This window comes from Cherax quadricarinatus, chromosome 13, assembly GCF_038502225.1.
Source record: "Cherax quadricarinatus isolate ZL_2023a chromosome 13, ASM3850222v1, whole genome shotgun sequence".
NCBI lineage: Eukaryota > Metazoa > Arthropoda > Malacostraca > Decapoda > Parastacidae > Cherax > Cherax quadricarinatus.
Genome location: NC_091304.1, coordinates 44959390 through 44984199, shown reverse-complemented (window position 1 = coordinate 44984199; position 24810 = coordinate 44959390). Strand labels below are relative to the sequence as shown.

General features: G+C 38.4%; 2 protein-coding genes across 4 annotated transcripts in view; one reads left to right on the top strand and one right to left on the bottom strand.

The window, feature by feature from the left end:
- The window catches only part of LOC128688564 (uncharacterized), a 144635-nt gene that overhangs the window by 93908 nt on the left and 25917 nt on the right, over positions 1-24810 (top strand). The window lies entirely within an intron of this gene.
- LOC128688561 (Protein kinase, cGMP-dependent at 21D) overlaps positions 3954-24810 on the bottom strand; it is an 885484-nt gene continuing 864627 nt past the window's right edge. For both annotated transcript variants that reach the window (XM_053776430.2, XM_053776431.2), the window contains 7 exons: positions 22448-22563; positions 17223-17439; positions 15701-15932; positions 14479-14642; positions 12056-12241; positions 11583-11649; positions 3954-5751 (listed from right to left, as the gene is read on the bottom strand). In XM_053776430.2, coding sequence (XP_053632405.2) covers positions 5656-5751; positions 11583-11649; positions 12056-12241; positions 14479-14642; positions 15701-15932; positions 17223-17439; positions 22448-22563 — 1078 coding nt within the window. In that variant the 3' untranslated portion in view covers positions 3954-5655. The remainder of the gene's footprint in view (positions 5752-11582; positions 11650-12055; positions 12242-14478; positions 14643-15700; positions 15933-17222; positions 17440-22447; positions 22564-24810) is intronic.

Below are 24810 nucleotides of genomic sequence, written 5' to 3'. Positions count from 1 at the left end.
TGAAAAAAAAAAATACTCTTTAATTCTTACAGAATTAAATTCTTACAGAATTAAAGAGTATATTTTTGTGAAGGTAATAAGACAAAAAACAAAAATTTCTGATCAGTACTTACCGAGATACAGCGGCGGGAAGTTGACCCAAAATGACCGGGTGGCGGCAATATCAGTGGCTTCCGCAAAATCCCATTTTTTTATTTTACGTTTTTTATACTTTTTTCTTTTTTTTCTATTTTTTCTTTTTCTAATAACATTTGTGGCCTGTGAGACCAGTATAATGTATATTATATTAGTGTACACTCATTGTATTCCATGCAATAACTGCACTAATCTGTTTATCATTAAAGTTTTATCACTGATGTCATCATTGCTTAGTTCATCTTAAGTTAATTTTAAGCCAGCCCGTAATGCTATGCATAGTATAAGTGGCTTTGGCATGCTGCTCTTATCTGTATTTTTTGTACCTCTGTATGTGTGCACAAATTTTTAAATAAATAAATAAATAAATAAATTGCTTACAAAACTTGTTTACAAGTTTATTGTAAACAAAATGATGAAAATATTAGTGCGGTTATTGTGTTGAATACAATGGTGCCATATGGTGCAATGGTACCTTATGGTACCATATGGTACCTTATGGTACCATATGATGCAATGGTACCATATGGTACATTGTACCATACAGTACAATGATACCATATGGTTCATTGTACCATATGGTACTGTTGTATTCAACACAATAAACACTAATATTTTCATTATTATTTTGTTTACAATAGTTGTTTACAACAAAAATATGCAAAAATGTTGTATATTAGTAATGTTCTATTATATATTTACAAGTATACAGGAACCTGACGTGTTCCTTGAGGTGGATGACAAAGCACTTTGTCTCGGAAACTGCGGAGTCAGTAGCTAGCTTGCGTCGCCACTCACTCAGTCTTGGCTGGTGTCTCATGCCACCAACACCTATTGACCATATGGTACACAGTATCATATGTTACAGGGTACCATATGGTATAGAGTACCATGCACAGGATAACATGGTACAGGGTAAGTAAGTAAATTTATTCAGGTATACACAAATACAGTTACATAGAATTATCATACATAGCAGCATATGTGTAGAGTACCATATGGTACAGGGTTACCATATGGCACAGGGTACCATATGGCACAGGGTGCCATATGGTACAGGGTACCATACAGTACAGGACACCATATGGTACAGATACAGGGATAACTATTGAAATAAATCACCCTGACTTTTTTGGGTTATCCTAAGATTTTATATGTATGCTGCTATGTATGATAATCTACGTAATTGTATTTCTGTACACCTGAATGTGGCATCATAAGTAAGTTTATTTAGTTATACACAAATAAAGTTACATAGAATATCATACTTAGCAGCATATGTTTGGAGAACCTAGGATAACCCAAAAAAGTCAGACAGACTTATTTCCATTAGGGTCCCTGTACCATATGGTATAATGTACCATATGGTACAATGTACTATATGGTACATTGTACCATATGGTACATTGTACCATATGGCACAATGGTACAATATGGTTCAAAACCATAGAATTCATCTTCAGCTCCACTTCCATCAGTCTTAGAACTGTAAGTTGTGAAGAGGAGAGTCAGAATTCGCTCGGAGAGTGAGTGGGGAGTGAGAGCTTCCTTGCCGCCAGGCACTATGAACAAAGCTACTTTGCCAGCGTTCCCACAATACCATGCGGGTGTCCAGATTTTTTCTATGGTGTGCACACTGACCACCCAGACCCATTCTCTCAGATGTAGGCCTACCAGCCTACTCGTGCTAAATTTGACGCCGCTAGAATTTTAGTGTAGATCTATGGTTTGGACCCTGAACGTAAAGCCGTAGATCTACAGGAAGGACCCTGAAAGGGTTAATATCGCAAACCGGGGGTCCACTGTATATATGAGCATCTTTGAATGTTCCCACTTCACTCTCATCTACATTATTAGTTGTGACAAACTAGGAAAGAGTTGTTCTATATTACTAGATGATCACAGATGACTGATATACATGTATAATATATATAAGACCACATACAATATTAGGAATTAATGTAGCTTGATATATTTATCAAATGACCTGCTAGTATTCACAGCAGTTTAAAACAGCATAAACTGTCACTCTCACAAGGCAATGATAAAAACTTATAAAACTTTCAAATAATTAAAATAAACTAATATCCCAATTTGCGAACACACTATCAATATGAATAGACCAACGTATGAATAGCTAAACAAATTTTTATGTCAAAGTGCCGAGATGTATTTACCCAAAACTATTTCCCTTTCATCCTTTGTTACATTTTGTAAGTTTCTGGGGTGGACGACTTCACAGTGTATAACCGGGTCGTTGAAAAGTAAAGACTGTATTGAGAGACTGTCTTGAAGAACAACAATTTCACAGGTTAGTGAGGGCAATTATCTGCTTGTGTTAACCCACATGGTGGGTACTTGGATCAAAGATCAAGAAGACTTATGATATATCTACTCATGAGAACAGCACACATACATATCCTAACATACATAATCTTAATGCTTAGCTTGTGCAAAAGTGACTGTGGCTATACGACATCTTTTAAGCAGGTTCCATATATTTTCCTTTGACCTTATATTTTGTGTACGTATTCAGTCATATTCAACACCGTTGTCTAAGCAACGTTCAACTTCAAGATTAATATGTACATTTGCTCACTCATCCTGGAAACTTGACAGATGTATATACATGTACACTAATCAAATTTGGGAACATTGTGTACATACAGTTTTATCCACTCATTCATTCTGGACATGACTCAAGAATATTATAAAAAAAAAATTAGATGCCAAAACAGATTTCCATTTATGCCTCTTCTTATAGACTTAAACAACTTTTGAATATTAATAAAGAATTCACTTTCACATGAAGCAAAATATGACAACTCTGTCAAATACAATCAAAATAAAATTAACAAACCTCATAGCTAGACAGGCACATGAAAACTGTACACTATATAAAATTAAAATGTACAAATATCCCCTGAAATTAAAAAAAATTGATGTGACAGGATACTTAATTTGATTCGACCTTTCAGGGTCGACAGGCCCTCTCAGAGACTTGTTCTCAGGGTCGGCCAAATTTCAAAAAAAAAAAAAAAAATTATTTTTTCATATGAAAAGATAGAGAATCTTTCCCCTATCATAATGACACCAAAAGTATGAAATTTGATGGAAAACTCATGGAATTATGCTCTTGCGAAGTTAGCGGTCTCGACGATGTTTATGCATCGGCGATTTTGCCCACTTTGAGCCCTATTTTCGGCCAATTCCAGTGTACTTGTCGACAGAAATCATAACTATTTCGCTAGAACTCCATTTTTTCTATCGAATGAGTATAAGAAACCACCCATTTACCGATTTCAACTATCCAATACAGTGGTCAGAATTTAGCAATTTTGCCAATTTCACACATATTTCAAAAGATGCCGATTTCCGAATAGGGTCCAGAATAAACAAGACATTCCTGGCACTAAAATAACATTTCCTCTGTTCATTAGTCATGTCCCCATGCCCCTCTTACATTCTTTTGCTTTCCACTTTGAATTTTTATTCTCACAAAAAAATAGAAGATTTACTGTTATGCAGACTACTGCATTGGTGTAGAAATGGTATAAATATTATCAGCGCACTTGTGAAAGAATATTAGAATTGTGAAAGAATATTGAGCTAATGTTAAATTGCAAAACCGTATATCTTAATCATTTAGCATTAGCATATTGCTATTTCATTTGCAAAAATAGGGAAAAGCCGCTGTGCCTATTTGTGAAAGTTATTACGACATGTTTCTGCACCTGTCTACACTTGTAAACTTTCTTCTGAATATATGGGGAAAAAATAAGAACTGCTAAAATCATATAGGAAAATTAAAATGCATCAACAAGATGTGGATCCCCTTTAAGAAGTAACAGCATTCATTGAAATTATCATATATTATATTCCTTACATGGGTAAAGTACTTAATGTAACTATTTTAAATAAAAATACAACAAATTTATTACAAAATAATAATTTACATTAACTGGTGACACCTTTGAAAAAGTGTATATGAAGTAATTAATTTTGCTGTATTATTAAAATTTAATTTATCAAATTCCATACACAGAAACAAAATTAAGAAAAATTCTCCAAAACCTTCATGTGCCAACAACCAAAGCTTGATGAACCTGATATAACAAACTTACAACTCACACTGAACCAATGATCACTGTAATCAAAGTTTTTTTTTTTTTTTTTTTTTTTTTTTTTTTTTTTTTTTTTGGCAATGATTGTGTTTCACTAACAAGGGGACTTCTAATAATTCTACAATTTATAGTTTGGTAGTAGTTTTCCTAACAGTGTAGTACTGTACAGGAAGGAGCAGATGATCAGTATGTACAGCACAAAATTATAGCTATGTAAAATTAAATCAAATATATATTTTGTATGTGCGTGTGAGTGTATATATTATATGTCATGTCTGAGGGCAATGTGTGGTGTGAATATCATGTGGAGAATCCATAGTTTGGAGATTAGGAGGAGGTGTGAGATTACCAAAACTATTATCCAGAGGGCTGAGGAGGGGTTATTGAGGTGGTTTGGATATGTAGAGAGGGTGGAACGAAAAAGAATGACTTTGAGAGTGCATAAATCTGTAGTGGAAGGAAGGCAGGGTAGTGGTCGGCCTAGGAAAGGTTGGAGGGAGAGGGATAAAGGAGGTTTTTTGGGCGAGGGGCTTGGACTTTCAGCAAACATGCATGAGCATGTTAGATAGGAATGAATGGAAACAAATTGTTTTTAGGACTTGAAATGCTGTTGGAGTGTGAGGAAGGGATTTAAAGAAACTGGCAGGTCAGACTTGAGTCCTGGAGATGGGATGTACAGTGCCTGTACTCTGAAGGAGGGATGTTAATGTTGCAGTTTTATAACTGTAGTGTAAGTGCACCTCTGGCAAGACAGTGATGGAGTGAATGATGTAAGTTTTTTTTGGGGGGGCCACCCTGCCTTGGAGACGGCCGATGTGTTAATAAAAAAAATAAAAGTTTTACATACACATACTTTACTAAGGTATAATAAAAATATTAAGTATTCTTCTTGAATAAATTAAAATTATATACCTGTACAGTAAATACATATCTGCACATATAGACACATCTGACTGTGGTGGCCAGAGTGATGCACAACTACCCAGGTGTTGTCAGTGTGTAAATTTAATAACCAAAATCAAGCCACGAATGCCTTATGCAGAGGTAGCAGCTTGGTAGAAATCTCCACAGAGGCACCAAGAAAGACCTTAAATACTTTACTAGAGTACAGTATAACGTGCAAGAAATTTAGTTTTTCAATCCTCTGTAAGAATAAAATATGCAAATGTTACAAATGATCTGCATTTTTCAGTATATAAAAGGAGGAATTGATATTCATATATTTATCTAACACCATATAAATGTTCTAAGTGAATATACAACTTTCTAGTAATTGAGGTTTTCTTTAAAGGCATTATAGTTTATGCTGTATTTTCTCAAAATTTCAATCTGGAGGAGTAGTTTTTTCATATTTTATTCCTCCAGAACATGAAACACCAGTATGTGTAAGTTGAGTTTAAAAATCGAGGTCCCAACCACTCAACTCATCGCCTGGAACATCAACATCTCTTGGGTAGGAATCGAAGTTGCTAGCATCAGCAGGCCCTTTAATCTGTAACAAATTTCATAAATCTGTAATAGTGTGCAGTTTACTTAGAAGCTACTTGCATTCTGATTTTTCATTTTCACTACATACTATATATTTTGTTTTCTTAGTATGACTATTCAAATCAGTGCATGCATAACAGAGCAAATAAATAATCTTACTATAAAAAAAATGAAAAAAATCTTATCTTCAGGAACCCCACAGCTTTCATACAGTATAGACTCATGATTGATTCAACAAGATTGGATTCTTGAGTGCGAGTATGGCAAATGCCTTTTGCACGATTTTTGTGAACTGCAGTAATGGAGTGGGCTCTTCACACATGTCAGGATAAGGTGGAGTCCATACTTCCAACAAGATTTGGTGGAGCTTTCCACTCCACAAAAGATATGATAGAGCCCCCTTTCCACAAGGTAAATTGGAGCTCCACCATCCCTGTAGAGTTTTCATGAGACTCCCACTTTCCCTGCAAGATCTGATGAGACCCCCCCCACCTTCCCTGAAAGATTTGGCAGAACCCTCTACCATCCCAGAAAAGTTTGGCAGAGCTTTTTTCCTCTCCCCACATGATTTGACAATCCCCCCTTCCCTACAAGATTTGACAAAAACTCCCACCTTCCCCATAAGATTTGGCAGACACTATCCCTCTTCCCTGCAAGATTTGGCAGAACCCATTTCCCTTCCCTACAAGATTTGGCAGAACCCTCACCTTTCCCACAAAGTCTGACAGAGCCCTTTCCCTTCCCTGCAAGATTTGGCGGAGGCCACATTTCCATAAGGATAGGGACAACGTCCCTTCCCACAAGGATTGTCACAGCCTTCCTTCCCTGGAAGGTTAAACACAGCCATTTACTTCCTCTCAGTAAGAGTAAACTTGTATGACTTATAGAACTCAGTGTTGGAGGAGGTGCAGGGGTTAGTGGGGTTAAGAGTTAGTGGAGGCATAAAATTAGTCATATTTGGTGTAATAGATAAGTTTCTTATTAAAAGAGTTATAGAGGGAGTCTGTACTGAAGATGAAGCTTTCAGTTAGGATGTCAGTCAGTGTGAGCACGTTAGGGCATTGAAGATATCACATGTGAAGTCTGTGTGCTCTCTGATAGATTGAACAGTCTGTTAATGTGAAGAGCTGATATCTCGACCTGGAAGATCTCGCAGAGAGATGCTGGGTGTCTCTCCATGAGGTGTCAGTGTTTGAATCGTGTGTCCAACCAGATAGCTACCTCTATGCCCCTCCCTCCATCCCCTTCCAATACAGAAATTCTGGAGCCGCCTCTGATTGTTGCGATGTTGGGTTGAGCTTTCTAGTTTCTATGTGATGGCCTGTGAAGGTCTGTAAAGAAGGCTTCAGGAATTATCAGCTGAAGAAGCTTTTGGTCCATTAATGTTTTTAAAAATTTCTTGCAGAGGAGAGGGCTCCAGGCAGGGTTGAGTGTGAGCGAGGTGTGCGAGTTATAGTGTTAGCATCAGCAATTGTCTGTTGAAGTCTTTCGGTAGATGGCCATCAGCCAGTTTATCTTTTGACGTGTGGAGAATCTGTGGGAGAAGCCAGTTCCATGGTCAAAGTGAAGTTGGAGTCAGAGGTTTTTAGTGGTAAGGGGCAGTACACCTGGACTGGCCTCATGCAAGAAGTTATATCTGAAGTAAGAATAATAAGTTCCCACTCCAGACAGCATATTTCACCAATATTTAAAAGCCTAAACTTATTCACCATAAAGAACATCCATACTTATTATTGTGCCTACTACATACATAGAACACTTCACTCAAATATAAACCCTCCACTCAAACTTATCCTTACCAACCTTAACAGGGCACACGACCATAACACAAGACACAGATCACTCTTTGATATTCCCCATGTTCGTCTCGCACTACGTAAAAGCTCTATGCACATAAAAGGCCCAAAAATTTGGAATTCATTACCAGTGAATAGTAAAGGAACCCTGTCTGTACATCAATTCAAGACTCTTCTTAAAACTACCTTCTCACCCAAAACTAAATACATACATGTACTCGGTACTTAACTTTACCTACAAAGCTACCAAATCATTCTCCACCGTCTCAAAATATGATTACTCCCCTAGTAAATGCTCAAAGTACAATAAATTTTCATATTTTAACCTACTGCAAATGTTGAAGAACATATATTTAATAGAAGTATAACCTGTTATATAATTAGTGCAACCTGATCAAACTTGTTTTGTACGTCTAGTGTTAAGTAATCGGTAATCTATTAAGTTTAAACTGCCCATAATGCCAAGGCATGATAGTGGCTTTCTTTGCAATACAAATCATTGTAAACCCTCACTGTAAACTACCACAATTTGAATCTGAAACCAGTGCCGGGTTCTAAGATGAGTCCGTGTCTGTGCAGTGGTCTAGATATCACTGTCACTGGAATATCAGAATAGAGAACTTGTTACTTCTGACGTAAAATTAATTTCTATGTGGGGAACCTACTTTGAGAATGGATGAATAGAAACCACTCGCAGATCCTGAACTGCGGTGGCCCTCAAGGTGACTGGGTAGTGCTAGTGTTTCTCTTATACCTGGTGTGCACCAGGATGGCACATTCAAAATTAACTGAACAAGGCTCAGTAAAACCAACTACAGTGGACCCGAGTTTCGTGATTAATCCGTTGCAGAGAGCTTGCCGAAAGTCGAAATTCACGAAACTCGAAACCATTTTCCCCATAAGAAATAATGGAAATAAAATTAATCCATTCCAGACACCCAAAAAATATTAAAATAATTTTTTTTTTTTTCAAATTAAATATTTACATAATGAAAACAATCAGAAATCAAGTACATCCATTTAAAAAAATTATAATAACATTACACTTACCTTTACTGAAGACTTCTGCGTGGATGGAAGACGGGAGGAGAGGATAGGAGGAAGGTGTACACTATTTTTTGGAAGGAGAATCTCCTTCCATTAGGACTTCAGGTATGAAGTCCATATCTGCAGTTACTTCCCTTCTTTTAATGCCACTGGGAACAACTTGAGTCACTGGACCCCTGTTGCACAAAATATCTGTCCAGAGAGGTCTGTTTCTGGCGTTTCTTTAAGATTTCCCTGAAGTGGGACACAACACTGTCATTGTACATGTTGCCAATACGGCCTGCAACAGCTTTGTTAGGGTGAAGTTCATCCATAAATGTTTGCACTTCAGTCCACTTTGCACAAATGTCCTTAATCTTTGAAGAAGGCACCTTCCTCCATCTCTCTTCCTCCTCCTCTGCAGCAGTTTCCTGAGCTGTGATCTCTTGCTGTTGCAGATGAAGCTCTTGCAGCTCTTCAGTGGTTAGCTCTTCCCTGTGGTCCTCCACCAACTCTTCCACATCCTCACCACTCACCTCCAACCCCAGGGACATCCCCAATGCCACAATAGTTTCCACAACTGGCATAGGCTCCTTAGGGTCAGCCACAAACCCTTCAAAATCCCTCTCTTCTACACAATCTGGCCACAGTTTTCTCCAAGCAGAGTTCAAAGTCCTGGAAGTCATCCCCTCCCAAGACTTACCTATAAGGTTTATGCAATGGAGGATATTAAAGTGATCTTTCCAGAACTCTCTTAGGGTCAATTCAGTGTCTGAGGTCACTTCAAAGCACTTTTGAAACACTGCTTTTGTGTAGAGTTTTTTGAAGTTTGAAATGACCTGCTGGTCCATGGGCTGGAGGAGAGGAGTTGTATTAGAGGGCAAGAACTTCACCGTGATGTAACTAAACTCCTCCACTATTTGCTCTTCCAAGTCTGGAGGATGAGCAGGAGCATTGTCCAGTAACAGCAGGCACTTGAGTGACAGTTTATTTTCCAGGAGGTATTTCTTCACACTGGGGCCAAACGCTTCATTAAACCAGTCTAGGAAAATATCCCTTGTGACCCATGCCTTACTGTTAGCCTTCCACATCACACACAAATTACTCTTGGTGACACTGTATTTCTTGAACACTCTGGGATTTTCAGAGTGATACACCAGTAAAGGCTTCACTTTAAAATCCCCACTAGCATTACTACAAAACATGAGAGTAAGCCTATCCTTCATAGGCTTGTGTCCTGGGAGTGCCGCTTCCTCCTGCGTGTTGTAGGCCTGTTTTGTCACAATTAAACACTTGTTGGGGTTTGAATTCTCCAGTGTCTAAGCACTCCTTGAACTCCTGTACAAACTTCTCAGCTGCAATTTTGTCAGAACTGGCAGCCTCACCATGCCTTATCACACTGTGAATGCCACTACACTTCTTAAATCTCTCAAACCAACCTTTGCTGGCCTTAAAATCACAAGCATCACCACTTGTTGCAGGTATTTTCTTTACGAGATCGTCATGTAACTGCCTTGCCTTTTCACATATCGACTGCGTAATACTATCTCCTGCTAACTGTTTTTCGGTAATCCACACCAACAATAACCTCTCCACTTCTTCGAGGATTTGTGATCTCCTTTTTGTCAGCATATCCACCCCTTTTGCAACAACAGCACACTTAATTTCCTTTCCTTTTGCCACAATTGAAGTGATGGTTGAATGGGGTTTGCCATACATCCTGGCAAGCTCTGTAACACGCACTCCACTCTCATATTTTTCAATGATTTCCTTCTTGAATTCGATCGTGTTCCTCACTTTCTTTACCAAAGGGCTTGTACTAGCTTTCCTTGGGCTCATGGCGACTTATTTAGCAGTTGTAATCACAAAAAACAATGGATTATTACGTATGAACCTGCGGGATGATGGTCACGTGTTGGTGAACAGTGGCACACTGAGCATGAATGTCGTGGGAGACTGGCTTGGTGTGTGCGGTGACGGGCAGACGGGTACCGGACGGTTGCCAAAACACGAGTCTAATCACGAAACTCGAGGCCGAATTAAAAAAAAAAAACTCGCCGAAGGTCGAATTTCACGAAAGTCGAGGCTGCCGAAACTCGAGGGTCCACTGTACTTATAAAGAGCACTAATAGCGTAACTTTTTTTTTTTTCAGACGGTCAAAATGGAATGAATGCTAGGAACAGTACACCATCAGTTGCTACTCACTGATACACAGGCAACTTTCAGTATTATTTTTGCCATCAGGTCTGCTGGATAGCCACCTGGTCTCACTGGAAGGCCACCCGACAACGAGGGATGGATTACAGAACAGTAGAGGGAATCTAGATTGTGGGATTCACAGTAGAAGTGAGCTGTGGGATTCACAGTAGAAGTGAGCTGTGGGTAGTGTGGAGGCAAGTGAGACTAGAGAAGCTGAGAAGAGGGCTGGATCAGACCTAAGTGAAGCTGTACATAAGCAGCCGATTTATTATGTGGAGCCCAAACTTAGCCTCTCGTTTTACTTCTACTCACTCACCAAGGTCCACTGACACAAGTGTTTGAGAAATGTCATGGATAGGTGTAGTTTTCAGAATACAAACCTTCATTTACTATCCGGTCAGACTTTCCAGCCAGAGCGGATCTATTACCTCAATTACTCGATAGTTTAGCACTTCATTTTTTTTTATAATAATAATAATGATATAATTCAATAACTCGATCACTGACTAGTGCTATTATCTAGCTTTAGGAGGATAGTTCTGAAAGCAGATAAAATGTATCAACCGGAAATATATTTGAAAGTCAAATAAAATTAAATCAATTATTCCAGGCAAATGTCCTATGGTTGAGTAAAATAAGTTATATGATTAGGCAAAGATGTTTTTTTACCTGGAAGATGAAATCTATTATCCAATTTTTGTCTATCTGACCTACCCTAAGACCCACCTAGGTTGGACAATAAGAATAATGACTTAATACTTTGACAGCATATTGTATAGTACAGAGATGTGATATGACATTAGTATTCCATACCTTTGGAATTATTGGTGGTTGGAGTGATCTTGCTCGCAGTCCATCCCAGTCAAACCCTAGGAACCACCTGTCAACAAAGAGGAGTAGTTTACTTGTTGATTCCCAGGGTCACCGTCCCGCTATCCGCTCTTAGTTATTTTAAAATACAAATAAAAATAAAAAAGAAACATTATCATAAAAGGACACAAGTGCAACTAATGTGACATTTTATTGTGGCAACGTTTCGCTCTCCAGGAGCTTTGTCAAGCCGTTACAAACAGTACATGGACACAGAGGGTATATATAGGCTCAGAGTGAGGTGCAATACTAGTGGTAGTAGTAGTAGTAGTGACAAAAGTTGTAGTAGTAGTAGTAATACTACCACAATAAAGTGTCACATTAGTTGCACTTGTGTCCTTTTACTTTACATATTGTCGGTAATTCTACCAACATTATTAGAAACATGATTGGAAATAATGAGAATAAGTACTAACTTGTGTTTCTTGATATCTTGTATGCCATTTCGCTGATATCCAAGTCTTTCCGCCGGGCTCTCCCGACAAAGTCTCTTGATTAGTGAGATAGAATTGCGGGTCACATGTTGTGGATAGTCAATCATGTCGATGCCTTTTAGAATAATATTGTATGTTTTCATTGGATCTGAAGCTGTAAAAGGTGGCCTGTGGAATAGAGGGAAAAAGTCACTACAAGTGTGAATTCATTTATTGTACAACTGAATGCTAATATTTTCAAAACACATTAGTATTTCTAACTAATACTGTATATGTACATTATTATATAAAAAAATAAGCACTGAATGTATATAGGTGGCTTAAATTGTACGGGTTAGTAAAACTCAGGGTTATCAAAGTTGTAAAATTTATGTCCCAGTTGGTCCAATAAGTTGCTTTTTATTAAAAAGTTAAAGATGGAGTCTGCATCAATGGTGGGGGGGCTTTCAGTGAGGAAGACAGTTACAGTGAGTGTCTGGATGTTGAAGATGTCGAAAGTGAATTCTTTGTGGTCTCTGATAGATAGGAAAGTCTGTTAACAGATGATTAAGTAACTGTCAAAGCCATCTGGCACTTTCTGTAAATAGGTATCATAGATTTATTTACATAATGTGCATGTGAGAGACTTGTGTGGCCGACTCGTGAAGGTGTGAGTAAGGTGTCCTCTGCTCGAAAATGATGGGAGGAAGATGGCCAGACGCCAAATTGCAGTTTGATGGAAAGTAATTTGTCCGCCTCTAACTCAGAGCGATGCCACTGCCAAGGGCTTTAGAGTCTCAGGAAAGTACTAGAAAATAGTATAAAAAAAAAAATATTCTGGGAGATGACAGATCACGAATAGCAGACCCAGCAGCCAAGTCTACATGTTCGTTATTCTGAAAGTAGGGTCCCAGCCAAAAAAAGAAAAAAAAAAAGTGTGTTGACTAGCAATCTAGCATAACTATTATAGTACATAAAGCACAATAGGATGCAGGAGTCCTATTTTTGGGTAGCTTGTAATGCATTCCCCTCGAGGGAGGGGTAATGCTGATATTAATGTCAAGTTGTAGCCAGTCACGAAGCATGTTTTTGATTCAGACAAGGGCTTGTTGAAATCCATTTCCAGCTGTGTATCTTCAAGACAGGCAGTATTGGCTTGAAGTGACTCTAGAAGCAGGGAGGTGGACAGTGTGTATTGTGTAGGAAGTGGGAGGAAAATGGGATAGAGGCGCTGGTGGCCATCATGGATGGGAATAGTAGTTAAAGCCTAGTTGGCTCAAGTGATGGAGTCTGTAAAGGAAAGAGCAACTTCTTGTGTCTGAAGAGGACAGGAAAAGTGTGAGGGTATGTGTATTTCTGCTAATGATGTAAGAGAAGATTAAGTCTTCAGCAACTGGTGAGAGATCAAGGTTTGTAAAGGAATAATAGTATTATTGCCAGGTCTCATGGTGGCAAATTTTGAGGATCTTTGGGATTGAGGTGCAAGCGTCGAACAAACAACTGAAGAGGACTGTGTAAGTTTTGGTATACTATAGTTAACAGAAGGTGAAAAGTTAGAAACATCATCTTTATGAGCTGCCTGTAAGTTGGAGTGAGAGTACAGGAAGGCACTACTGGGCACTGAGGTGCCTGGCGACTCTGGAATAGGAGACGAGAGTTTTTTTTCTCTGTAGACAGAGCTCGACAATAGCCAGGTTACAAGACAGACCCTCTTTCTCTTTCAGACACCAGGTTTTTGCTTTCCAAATGGAAAATGATGTACGGGCGAGAATACGAGGGACATGTTTCTTGCAGCTAAGGCAAGAAGAGAGGGAGGGAGGCAGTCACAGACTGGATATTCTGTGACCTGCAATAATTTCCAAAGTGACTATAACACTAACATTTCCAGAATTTTTGTGTTGGTTTGAGCTCCCTCACTGGTAAGTGTTGACCAGTTATGTATATGTATGGAACGCCAGTATCTCTGCATTAGTTGGGCATTAGTCTCCATCTTCGAGAATGGATATAGGTTTCAACTCTGGTGATTGGTTATTGTTGTTATTCTTATTTTTGGATGTCCGGAACAGTGTCTGTAAAGTGTCGCTGCACAACTGTGTGAAGGATGACAAAAGTGCCTTGTGTTCTATTACTGTCTTGTGTTCTATCACAAAGTGCTACATAAGAACCAACATCTTTACAATAATTTAAGACATCGAATTCCACTCTGCCACAAGTCATTCAAATAATCTAGCCTTCCTAGGTACCTCACTTACACAAGAGAATTCTAAGACTGTAGTATGTACTGTACGGTTAAATATATATATCATACAATTCTAAACTGCATTGCATATTTGTCTAAGTATGAGAGAACAAAGTAACAATGATTACCATGTAAGGAGTCAGAGATCACTACACTTCATCCTCGTGTTATGTACACTGTTACTTACGTTCCAGTCAGCAGTTCATACATGAGGATGCCAATTGACCAGTAATCCACCGCTTTGTCGTGACCCTTGTTGAGGATGATCTCGGGGGCTACATACTCAGGCGTGCCACAAAATGTCCACGTTTTGCTACTAGGCCCAAGTTTCTTGCTAAATCCAAAATCAACCTATAATAATAAAAAAAAACTGCATCACAGATAATATATAATATTTATGGAAGGTACACTTAGAATAAATGTTCGTGAATTATGAAATATAAATTCATAGGTCATAATGATGTATGTATGGCATTTTGAGATGCAGACTAGAACTAAAATTCAGTCACCTGGCACAAAGTTGCTAAGATAAGCATTATTCAGGAAACCCACAAAAGATTTTTGAGAGAGCACATGGATTATTATAGATCTGTACAATAGATCCAAAGGTTCATAATGATGCAGGTATATAAGAGTAATACAACATGAACATACAAGAAGGAACATAAAGGCACAATACTCTGTAACAATACGAGAATAACCCACAAATAGGAGAGAGAAATATACTGTAGTATGACGATGTGTGACTAGTTTATGGTCTAAGTCAGACTGTAATGTTATCGTAAGTTTCTTTCTCCTAAAACACTAGCGAGACCAAAACATTAACCTCCCCAAAAAATTAGCGTGACTTACTTCCATTGGTGTTGTGTTTATATTAACATTAATGTATATAATACAGCTTCGCAAGGTGGCTCAGCCCGGACCAACTGATACCAGACTGAGAAAACCAAAACCACCATTGATCATGGGGTCACCAGATGACATGGTGTGTGGCAGAGGCAGCCAGCCGACAAGTGAATGAAGAATTTACACAAAATAATGCATGACTTTATTATAAGGAATACAGACGATTTCATGTAAACTAGTATTTCATTCTAAACAGTTTATTCAACAGAAACTGTAAACTGGTGCCTTCATGGGGCAAAATCAATTTAAAAAAAAAACTCATTTTAATATATCACAAAAGTTGGTGCATTATTCTTAGAAGACACTGTGGATGGTCACTGGAGTGTGATTAATAATATTTTTTTTTATGATGGGGAGCTAAAGCCGTAGGGCTTATACTGCGCCTGTGTGGAGGGGGGGGGAGGCATTCAGGCTCAATTCAGGGAATTGGAACACAAATTCAATTCCTATATTTCTTCCTGAGAAGTCATAAGATGCTCTTCCTCACACAGCAACATACTCACCAACTTTGCATATCCTGTAGAATCCAGCAAGAGATTTTCTGGCTTGAGGTCTCTGTAAATGATGTTCTTAGCATGCAAATACTCCAACGCCTCCACTACACACGCAGTATAAAATCTCGCAGTGAGGTCTTCAAACCAGCCACGGTCACGCAGTAGTGTCCAGACTTCACCTCCTAAACATGCCTCCATCATCATGTAGACATACTTGTTGTCTCGGAAAGTCTTGTACAGTCTGAAGTGCGATTTCATATAAGGTTAAAATCATTATTTTTAATAACTGAATACATGGAAAATTCTAAAGTCTTTTGGGTCATTCAGTGATGGATTGAAAGTCTGAGATAGACAAAACAGGAGAGAGAATCAGGGTGAATTTACAGGCAAATGGAAGGGGTACTGTCAGTATACTAAATGAAAGGGGTACTGTCAGTGTACTAAATGGAAGGGGTACTGTCAGTGTACTAAATGGAAGGGGTACTGTCAGTGTGTTAAATGGAAGGGGTACTGCCAGTGTACTAAATCAGTGTTAAAAATTATTATAGTGAGAATCTGCATTATGTGTGGGACCATCAGATGAGGCACAGACATATTAAGCACATCAAGGGAAGGTAGTGAATACACTGATGAAATCAACAATGATGACGACTCAGCATCACCTGGCAATTTTCACAGGCTTCCGCTGCTCACTACGCTGGGAAAATGTACTGAAAAAAAAAACAAAAACAGAAAAGTTGAATAAATCACCTAGAGCCTCCCCCCCCCAAAAAAAAAAAAAAAATTATTAAATTTTCTAGATGCCAAACAGTTCAGTATCTGATTAGCAAATTCCTCCATATCAGCTCTATTAAGTTAATGTGAAACAGAAACAGGAATTATTAAAGGCAGAAAAGGAGGGGCAGCTTGCCCAAGGTTGAAATCCTGGCTTAATCTCTCCTCTCAGATTGAAATCCTGGCTTAAGCCCTCCCCAGAATGAAATCCTAGTTTTAATCCACCACAGAAAGAAATCCTGGCTTAAAACCCTCCCCCAGAATGAAATCTTGGCTTAAACTCTCCCCCAGAATGAAATCCTGGCTTTTGTCCTTCTCCCAGAATGAAATCCTGGCTTCAGTCCTCCCCCTAGAATGAAATCCTGGCTTTTGTCCTTCTCCCTGAATGAAATCTTGGCTTTTGTCCTACTCCCAGAATGAAATCCTGGCTTTAGTCCTCCCCCTAGACTGAAATCCTGGCTTTTGTCCTCCCAGAATGAAATCCTGGCTTTAGTCCTCCCCCTAGAATGAAATCCTGGCTTTTGTCCTTCTCCCAGAATGAAATCCTGGCTTTAGTCCTTCCCCTAGACTGAAATCCTGGCTTTTTTCTTTCTCCCAAAATGAAATCCTGGCTTTAGCCCCCCCCCAACTGAAATCATGGCTGCACTGCTGGTGGAGTAGACAGAATGTTGAGTCTGCATAGTGTCTTTCTGTATACAATATTAGGATGACAAGTGACTACAGAGAAGGTACTTTCCCTCATATGCAGTTTTCTTACCGTGCAACAAATGGATTCCGAACTGCCATCATAATCCTCTTCTCGGAATAAATGTGTTCTTGTTGCTGCGTCTCAACTATGTGCTGTTTTTTAAGGCACTTAAGGGCGAAGGTCATAGTTTTGTCATGGGCATATTGTACTAGTTCCACGCGTCCAAATCCACCAACTCCCAATGTTGCTACAACATCAAGGTCGTCTAAGCGTATGTATGCATATTCTGAAAATTTAAATAGTTAATTTTTAATTTAAAATTCATTACTTAAAGTAATCTTAATGAAGTACTCGTGGGGATCTTACAAGAAAAGTTGCCAACCACAGTCCATCCTGCTTATGAAAGTTGGTACATCACTTTGGCTATTAGCGTCAAACGTGTGACTATGTCACTGGATTAAAAAACAATTATTTTATTACATTTTAACTCATGTTTAGCAAGTCTAAATTCTCTAGTCGTGTTGTCTAGCAGTTTTAGAAAAATTAATTTTTGCCACTAAAATTAACATTTATGATTAAAAAGGAATATTAACTTTGAGTAAAACTTCCTAATCTTATAGAATTAAATAGAATTTTTAGATAATTGCATTTATTGTTTAAAACCATATACACATGTATAAGAAATCTACGGTTTACTAGAACAGGTTGATCAACTACACCACACGCACCTTTGTACGTATGAAAGTAACAAGCGAGTATAGAAAGCTCTGTGAAGAGACAAAATTTACATCATAAGTTAGGATAGGTTACGTAAGGTTCACCAAGAAACAGGACAAGTGTTTCCTGACACAGGTCTTAGTCATATGATAACTCGCAGTTGGAGCTTTTGGTCATTTGAACGAGGCCTTCTGCTGGCTTACCGGTCCACCCCTTCAAAAATTATGGTCATAATATATTAAAACTGGTGATATTTAAGTGAGGTGGTGGTTAACTAAACAGTGACTGCTAGTTAGCCATTCATACTACCATAATTAATCTCAACGTCCTGACAACAGCTCAGAGAATAGACCTCAGTCACCTTTAGCACCAAATAGTATAAAGCCTTAAGTCTCATGTCTTTGGTAAAGCTCTTGCAGGTGAAACATTTTAATAAACGTCCTAATAACGATTTTGTGTCAAACATGAGACCTCGCGTAATCGTCTGTAACACTGACATACAGTTTGTCACACGAGATTTGATTGTCTTGCATATACACAAGTTTTCTGATTTATGTTAAGTGGGCTAGGTTATTTTGTATACTAGAGCAAGTGTTATTTTGTAATTTTAGGTACAAGTGTTTTTAACCAGAACACATTATATAAATCACCTACTGTACATAGAAACTGTTCTTTTATCTATTACTAATAATAGGTCTTAAGACTCGTAAACATTTCTACAATAAAGAGAAGAGGTTTACCTCAGCTTAAATACTAAGACTGATATGTTTAACCTTCCGAAGAGCAAGGAGTCATGTTGTGAAGACTGAGGGAGCTCCAGCTCAAGGACCACAGCCAGAATAAGGTGAAATAGAGCATGAGCCAAAACTCTATTGAGTGGGCCATGACTGAAGATGTTCAAGTTTCAGGCCCATAAAAATCAGCCAATTTTTTTTTAGACACATTTTTGCAGTAGAATTATCACAAAATAAAAAATATAAATTTAAGGCTGAAAGGCCATATATATTATGAATTAGAATTTTTTTACTATTTTAAATTCTAGTGCACAGTGTAAGCCTATCAAAAAAGTAGATTTTGCGTGTTGCGTGATCCGATAAAGGTATCCCAGTATGTCATACTCAGAGATCCTCTACCGGCACACATTTCAAATGCATTTAAATGTCTAAGTACTCGTGATATTTTCGAATTTAAGGCTTGAAGCCTGTCAGAAAAGACATTTTTATAATTATTGGACAAACATCCATTTGTTTAAAAGGTAAACCTACACAACACAAAATCAACATGAAGATGCCAGTGAGAAAAAAAAAGCAGTGCTAATAGCTTGAAGCCAACCAAAAAAATTCATTAAGATAAGATAAGATAAGATTTCGTTCGGATTTTTAACCCCGGAGGGTTAGCCACCCAGGATAACCCAAGAAAGTCAGTGCGTCATCGAGGACTGTCTAACTTATTTCCATTGTGGTCCTTAATCTTGTCCCCCAGGATGCGACCCACACCAGTCGACTAACACCCAGGTACCTATTTGGTGCTAGGTGAACAGGACACAGGTGTAAGGAAACGTGTCGAAATGTTTCCACCCGCCGGGAATCGAACCCGGGCCCTCCGTGTGTGAAGCGGGAGCTTTAGCCACCAGGCCACCAGGCCATTACATGAAGTCCAACAATTCTTTGTTAAATAAAAGTTAATAAATTGGCAAATTTGCACCTACACCTGCCAAATTAAAAAAAACATCATCGTTTTTTCATAAGATGCAACAGTAATTAGAAATTGAAGTTATTCACAATAAATACTTCAGTTATTTTACAGGAAAAAAAATTCAGAAAGGTAGAAATTAGGAATGCAAACAAGGAAGGATAATTTAACAAGGAAAGTGAATATGTGGATTAAATGTTCACTGTACATTCAAGTGAACAATAACTTAAAGTATGGGAGGTATTTACATTTATGGATTAAGAAATGGCATACAATAGAGAGAAGGACAGGGGAGCAATGTGGCATTTAAAAAAGTTTTGAATGAGATGGAAGTTATTAAAAACTGTAAAATTACAAAAGTATTCAACTATTTCCAAATGAATTGATGGAGGAACTTGGTAAGAACATGAAACATTATACAGCATATACATAGTTACAAGATATTTACAATACCACATATTCCTTGCTTGGCTATGCAAGTTACGGGAGTATGTAGGCAAGATAAGTGGTTATGAAATATTTACAATGGACAAAGTTTGGGAATTTTTCCAGAATTACTGACAAAAAACAGAGGTAAGGATGTTATTGAAGATTCGGAATGTTTCTGAATCTGTAACAACCATACACTTCTGGTAAGACTGCTGTTGAATAATTGATGGTGAATATATTGCCTTCTCTGAATCAGACCCTACTTTGGTATTATCTGAATTATTACATGTAAGTAATTTGGGTGAGGTAAATGGGACTTGGTCACAGGACTGTCACTCCCTCTATGCCCACTCTTTCACCACTCTCGCAAAAAAGGTTGACATGACATTAAATTAATAATTGCAGTATTAAACATTAATACAAATAATGGTAAATTATAAATAGTGTGGACTGTTTGAAAATTAAAGGAAATGATCTCCAGAAAGGATTAATGAGAACACTAATACACAAAGACAGGGTAAAAATTTTGTAATTTACACCTGCACATATGTACCAAATGTTAGATAATTAAGAAATTGATATTACCACTTACCATTTATACTGTAGTTGGATCACCCCACAACGCCTACCTAACAAATAGAATCTTGCTGCCCAGCGTGAAATCTAAATGAAAGGACTAATGGTGTACATACTGGATGTGATGCACAGTGACGCCTCATTATTTCTTCTATCACCACCTAATTTTGGAGGCCCCACAAATTCTGTCCCTATGCTTCAACAGGGGACATTCAAGTACTTATTAATTATAGTCTGAGGCCGATCCATTCGACTATGGCCTCAATAATGCTGGATTACTAGACTATTTCACCACAACCAGTACTTGCACATTAATTCCTTATGGCATCTCTCTCCCTGTATCACTCTGCGGCCACTGCACATCAAATTTTTCGAAGGGTCAAATTATTGTCACATTTTAATACGCATTTATTATATTCGTATTTACACATGCTGAATTTAGGAAAATTATAAAAAATAAATTCCACAAAAATTATCGTTGAAGTTTCAAAAAATGCTAAAGGATTCCCCGGTTCTCCTTCAGGTGGTAATAGCGAAACAGATACTCGGTACTCTCTTCAGGCAACTTGACATACTCTTGGCTAGGCCTGGAATTATTATACCGTTTTTCACGTGATATGAAACTTTATATTTTATCTACTGAGAGAGAGAGTATGCTGTAAAATACAACTGTTTCGTATATTGCTGTTGTATTACTTTATCTTATTATGTAAAGCATTTCTCACCTTCAATAACCTTGTGGAAATTTATTCGGTCCTAAAGTTCCACAGGACAGATACATCGTACGAAGATCCCAACATGTCACGGATGGAACGGCTGGGTTGGGTGGCCCTTACACCCACCCAAAACACACACATCTGGGTTGGTGAAGGTGGTTGGAAGGTACTTCTTAATTGATAGATTTACCCGATAGTCCTAATATTAGTTCACTGTTAGTGAACTAACATTAGGACTATCGAGGCAACTGTAGATAATAATAATGTAGACGTAAGACCTTAATGTAGGTAGTAATAGGCTGATAATGTAGGCAAACACTAGGTTATATTAGCCAGCGAGAACTGGCAGCCCAAGTTTGAGTGCTGGGGGCACGGGGTTTTGAGACCGAGTGCCTCTTTCTAAGATCAGACACCAACCGAGTAACAAGTGCCGAGAACATCAGGGCGGCGCCCCACGTGTCTACACATACTAGGCCCTGGGGAAATCTGGTGGAGGCACCTCTACGTACTGTAGATGTCCTCCTCCTTCAGGCCCATACAGTAAGACAAGACCTCCCTTTCCTTCTCAGTTTTCTGGCCAGTTTCTGGGGGGAATTTGCAAGCGAGTTGAGCTGTGGGCCTTTGTGCAGACGGGCGGCCCATGACCAGTACATACGAGCGTCACTCCATCAGGCTTAGAAGCTAGTGTCTATTTCTGCATAGTTATACTAGGGGATACACACCCCCTTGGAAACAGGAATTTCTGAGGTTCAGGCAGGTCACTAATACCGACTGAATATTGCAGGAATTAAGGCTCCTGGTTGCATGTGGTTCTGAGGGGAAGCCCAGAGGGGCTAAAGCTTAGGGAGGTTGAAGACCAGAATATATTCTCCAACACCAAGTTAGTCCTTTATACGTGCATGCAGGCGAGATTTCTTGCAACATCAGTCATTTATGGAAATCTGTCCTATAAGCCACTTGAGGCTGAGGTACTGACCTCAGGGCTCGGTGTCAACAGAGCTTGCTAGGGTAGACAACTGACATGGAGGCAGTGCAGACAAATTTCCACAACCTTCATGATTTATATAAGTCTTCATTTAATATATAGCAATAATGTAACTACCAGAATTATTGAGCTAAAGCTAAGAAAACCAATACCGAAACTAAATTGTATTATGATCGTACCTGCGACAGCATCAATATTGTGTGGGCCAGTGATAGGTCTACTGACCCCACGTGTCTCGTCACCATAGTCCTTGTCCCGGAGCTCAGAGAGGTCACCAATAAGTTGAATAAACGATCTGTCGAGAAAGAACATATGAATTACAAAATAACATAATAAATCACATTAGTTTTACTATTGTACTGGTTACTAAAACATATTTGAGTTTTCATGTATATATAGTATGTTATTATTATAATCAAGGGGAAGCGCTAAACCCGGAGGATTATACAGCGCCTAGGGAGGGATGTGGAAGGCATTCAGGCTTAATTCGGGGAACTGGAGCACAGATCCAATTCCCTAAATCAAGAGCCCCTCAACAACATCAAGGAACCTTCCTTGAGGAGTATATATAGTATGTAACAGTGAATCATTGAATCTTATGAACATGAGTTGGTTACAATCATGTAATGACCCTTATGCAAATTATTGAAGTGAATCACTGAAAAACGGCTGTGGTGGCAACGTGTTTGATGACCTTTCCCGAGGTCAGACTTTCATAGAAATGATTCACTCTGACTATGGCTGATTCATTCCCCTTTTACCTGCTCATAACAATCATCAGCAGTATTATTTTGAGCATAACTATTACGCGAAACTGATTATGTTAAACTCAAGACAAGTGAAATACTTTTACTGAAAAATGAAGCAATTATGATAAACAATATAATCATGAAGATGGAGCTTACAACAGCCATGTTGACTTGACTTTCATTTGTAAGAACTTGTATCTGTTGTTGATGTTTATTGTATTTACAAAACACTAGAACCTCTTCCTTATTCTGCATTTCTAACATTTATATAACAAATTTAAAGTATCAGTATCAACCTATAATACCAATATCAATAAAATAAGTAATAATTTATAAAATATAAGAGTGAACTAGTCACTGTCGTGAACAATTCACTATTATATTATACAAATCGTTATCACAAGTAAAACTTTTCAGAATTATATTTTACATTGCGCAATCCATGTCCATAAAACTTACCATGACATCGGCCAGGAGTGCAATGTAAAAAGTAGTATCTGTGGTCACAGTGTTGCTCATTAGTTAACCTTCCTAGTTTAAAGAGGTGCACCTAGTATGACTAATCTTATTAGTCTAGCATGGTACAGTGGTTACAGCACTAGTCGCTTAGTTTATGGAATGTCTTTCCATTAGTTTGAATCTTTGCCAGTTCCGTGAGTTATACAGTGTGTAAACGTACTCTGTAAAAACAGCCGTCATAAGTATACGTACAGAAGCGGCCATATTGCTTGAGGAGCACAGTAAAGCAGCGAACAAGTGATTTATACAGCATGGTCATACATTAATAATGTGCTCGAAGATGGAACATTAATAAAATTATAATGATATAATAATATCTATTTCTACAAGTACATCAATGACTAGATAGAAGCCACTTGTTATGTAGAGCATTTCGGGCAAATTAGGTCAATTTTGTCCCGGGATGCGACCAGTCGACTAACACCCAGGTACCCACTTTACTGATGGTTGAACATGGACAACCGGTGTAAGGAAACTCCCAATGTTTTACCCTTGTCGGGAATCGAACCCGGACAATCACCATGTGAAGGAGAACTTTTTCCACCAGGCCACGGGCCACCCTGGGTTTCAAGAATGCCTTCATTCTATTAAAAAGAGATATAGTAGTGATATTTGTTCAGACATTTCCCTAGACTCGTACTCTTCAACGTTGTTGCTTGGGGAGCATGAAGTCACTTCATCAAAGAGCATTCAGCAGGGGTGTCCTCTTTCCCCATTTCTCCTCTGCATAGCAGTTAGGAAAATCACTGACCAGTGAGCTAAACATCTGGTTCCTTGATAACAGTATTAGAGGAAGGCACAGACTCTTCATTAGATATCTCTAACAGGTGAAGGCATAAAGCGAGAGGATATTAGATTTCATTACTTCTTCCAATTGTGAAACTTTCTCAGTCAACTAGCCAGCCATCAGTGCAATGAGATCATCCTACCAGTAGATCGATTGTTCCCCTCCCACTGATAGCATCAAGCTCAGAGCTTCTTTGGGGAAAACTGTCAGTGCCGTAACTCGAGGACAAAATTAATGATCTGAGGAGGAGGAAACTGCAAACAGATACTCTGGTTGCCCACATCTTGCACTGAATAACCCACATGGGTTTAGTGCTTAATGTGAATTATTAAATTAAATATAATTCAGCTTCTGAAAAGCTTCGCACTTGTGGCTGGGGAAAAAATAAAGCAAATGGCATCTTTCATTATAGTAGGGAACTTTATCCCTTTCAAGGCAACAAATAACTTAAAAGGACACAAGTGCAACTAATGTGACATTTTAATGT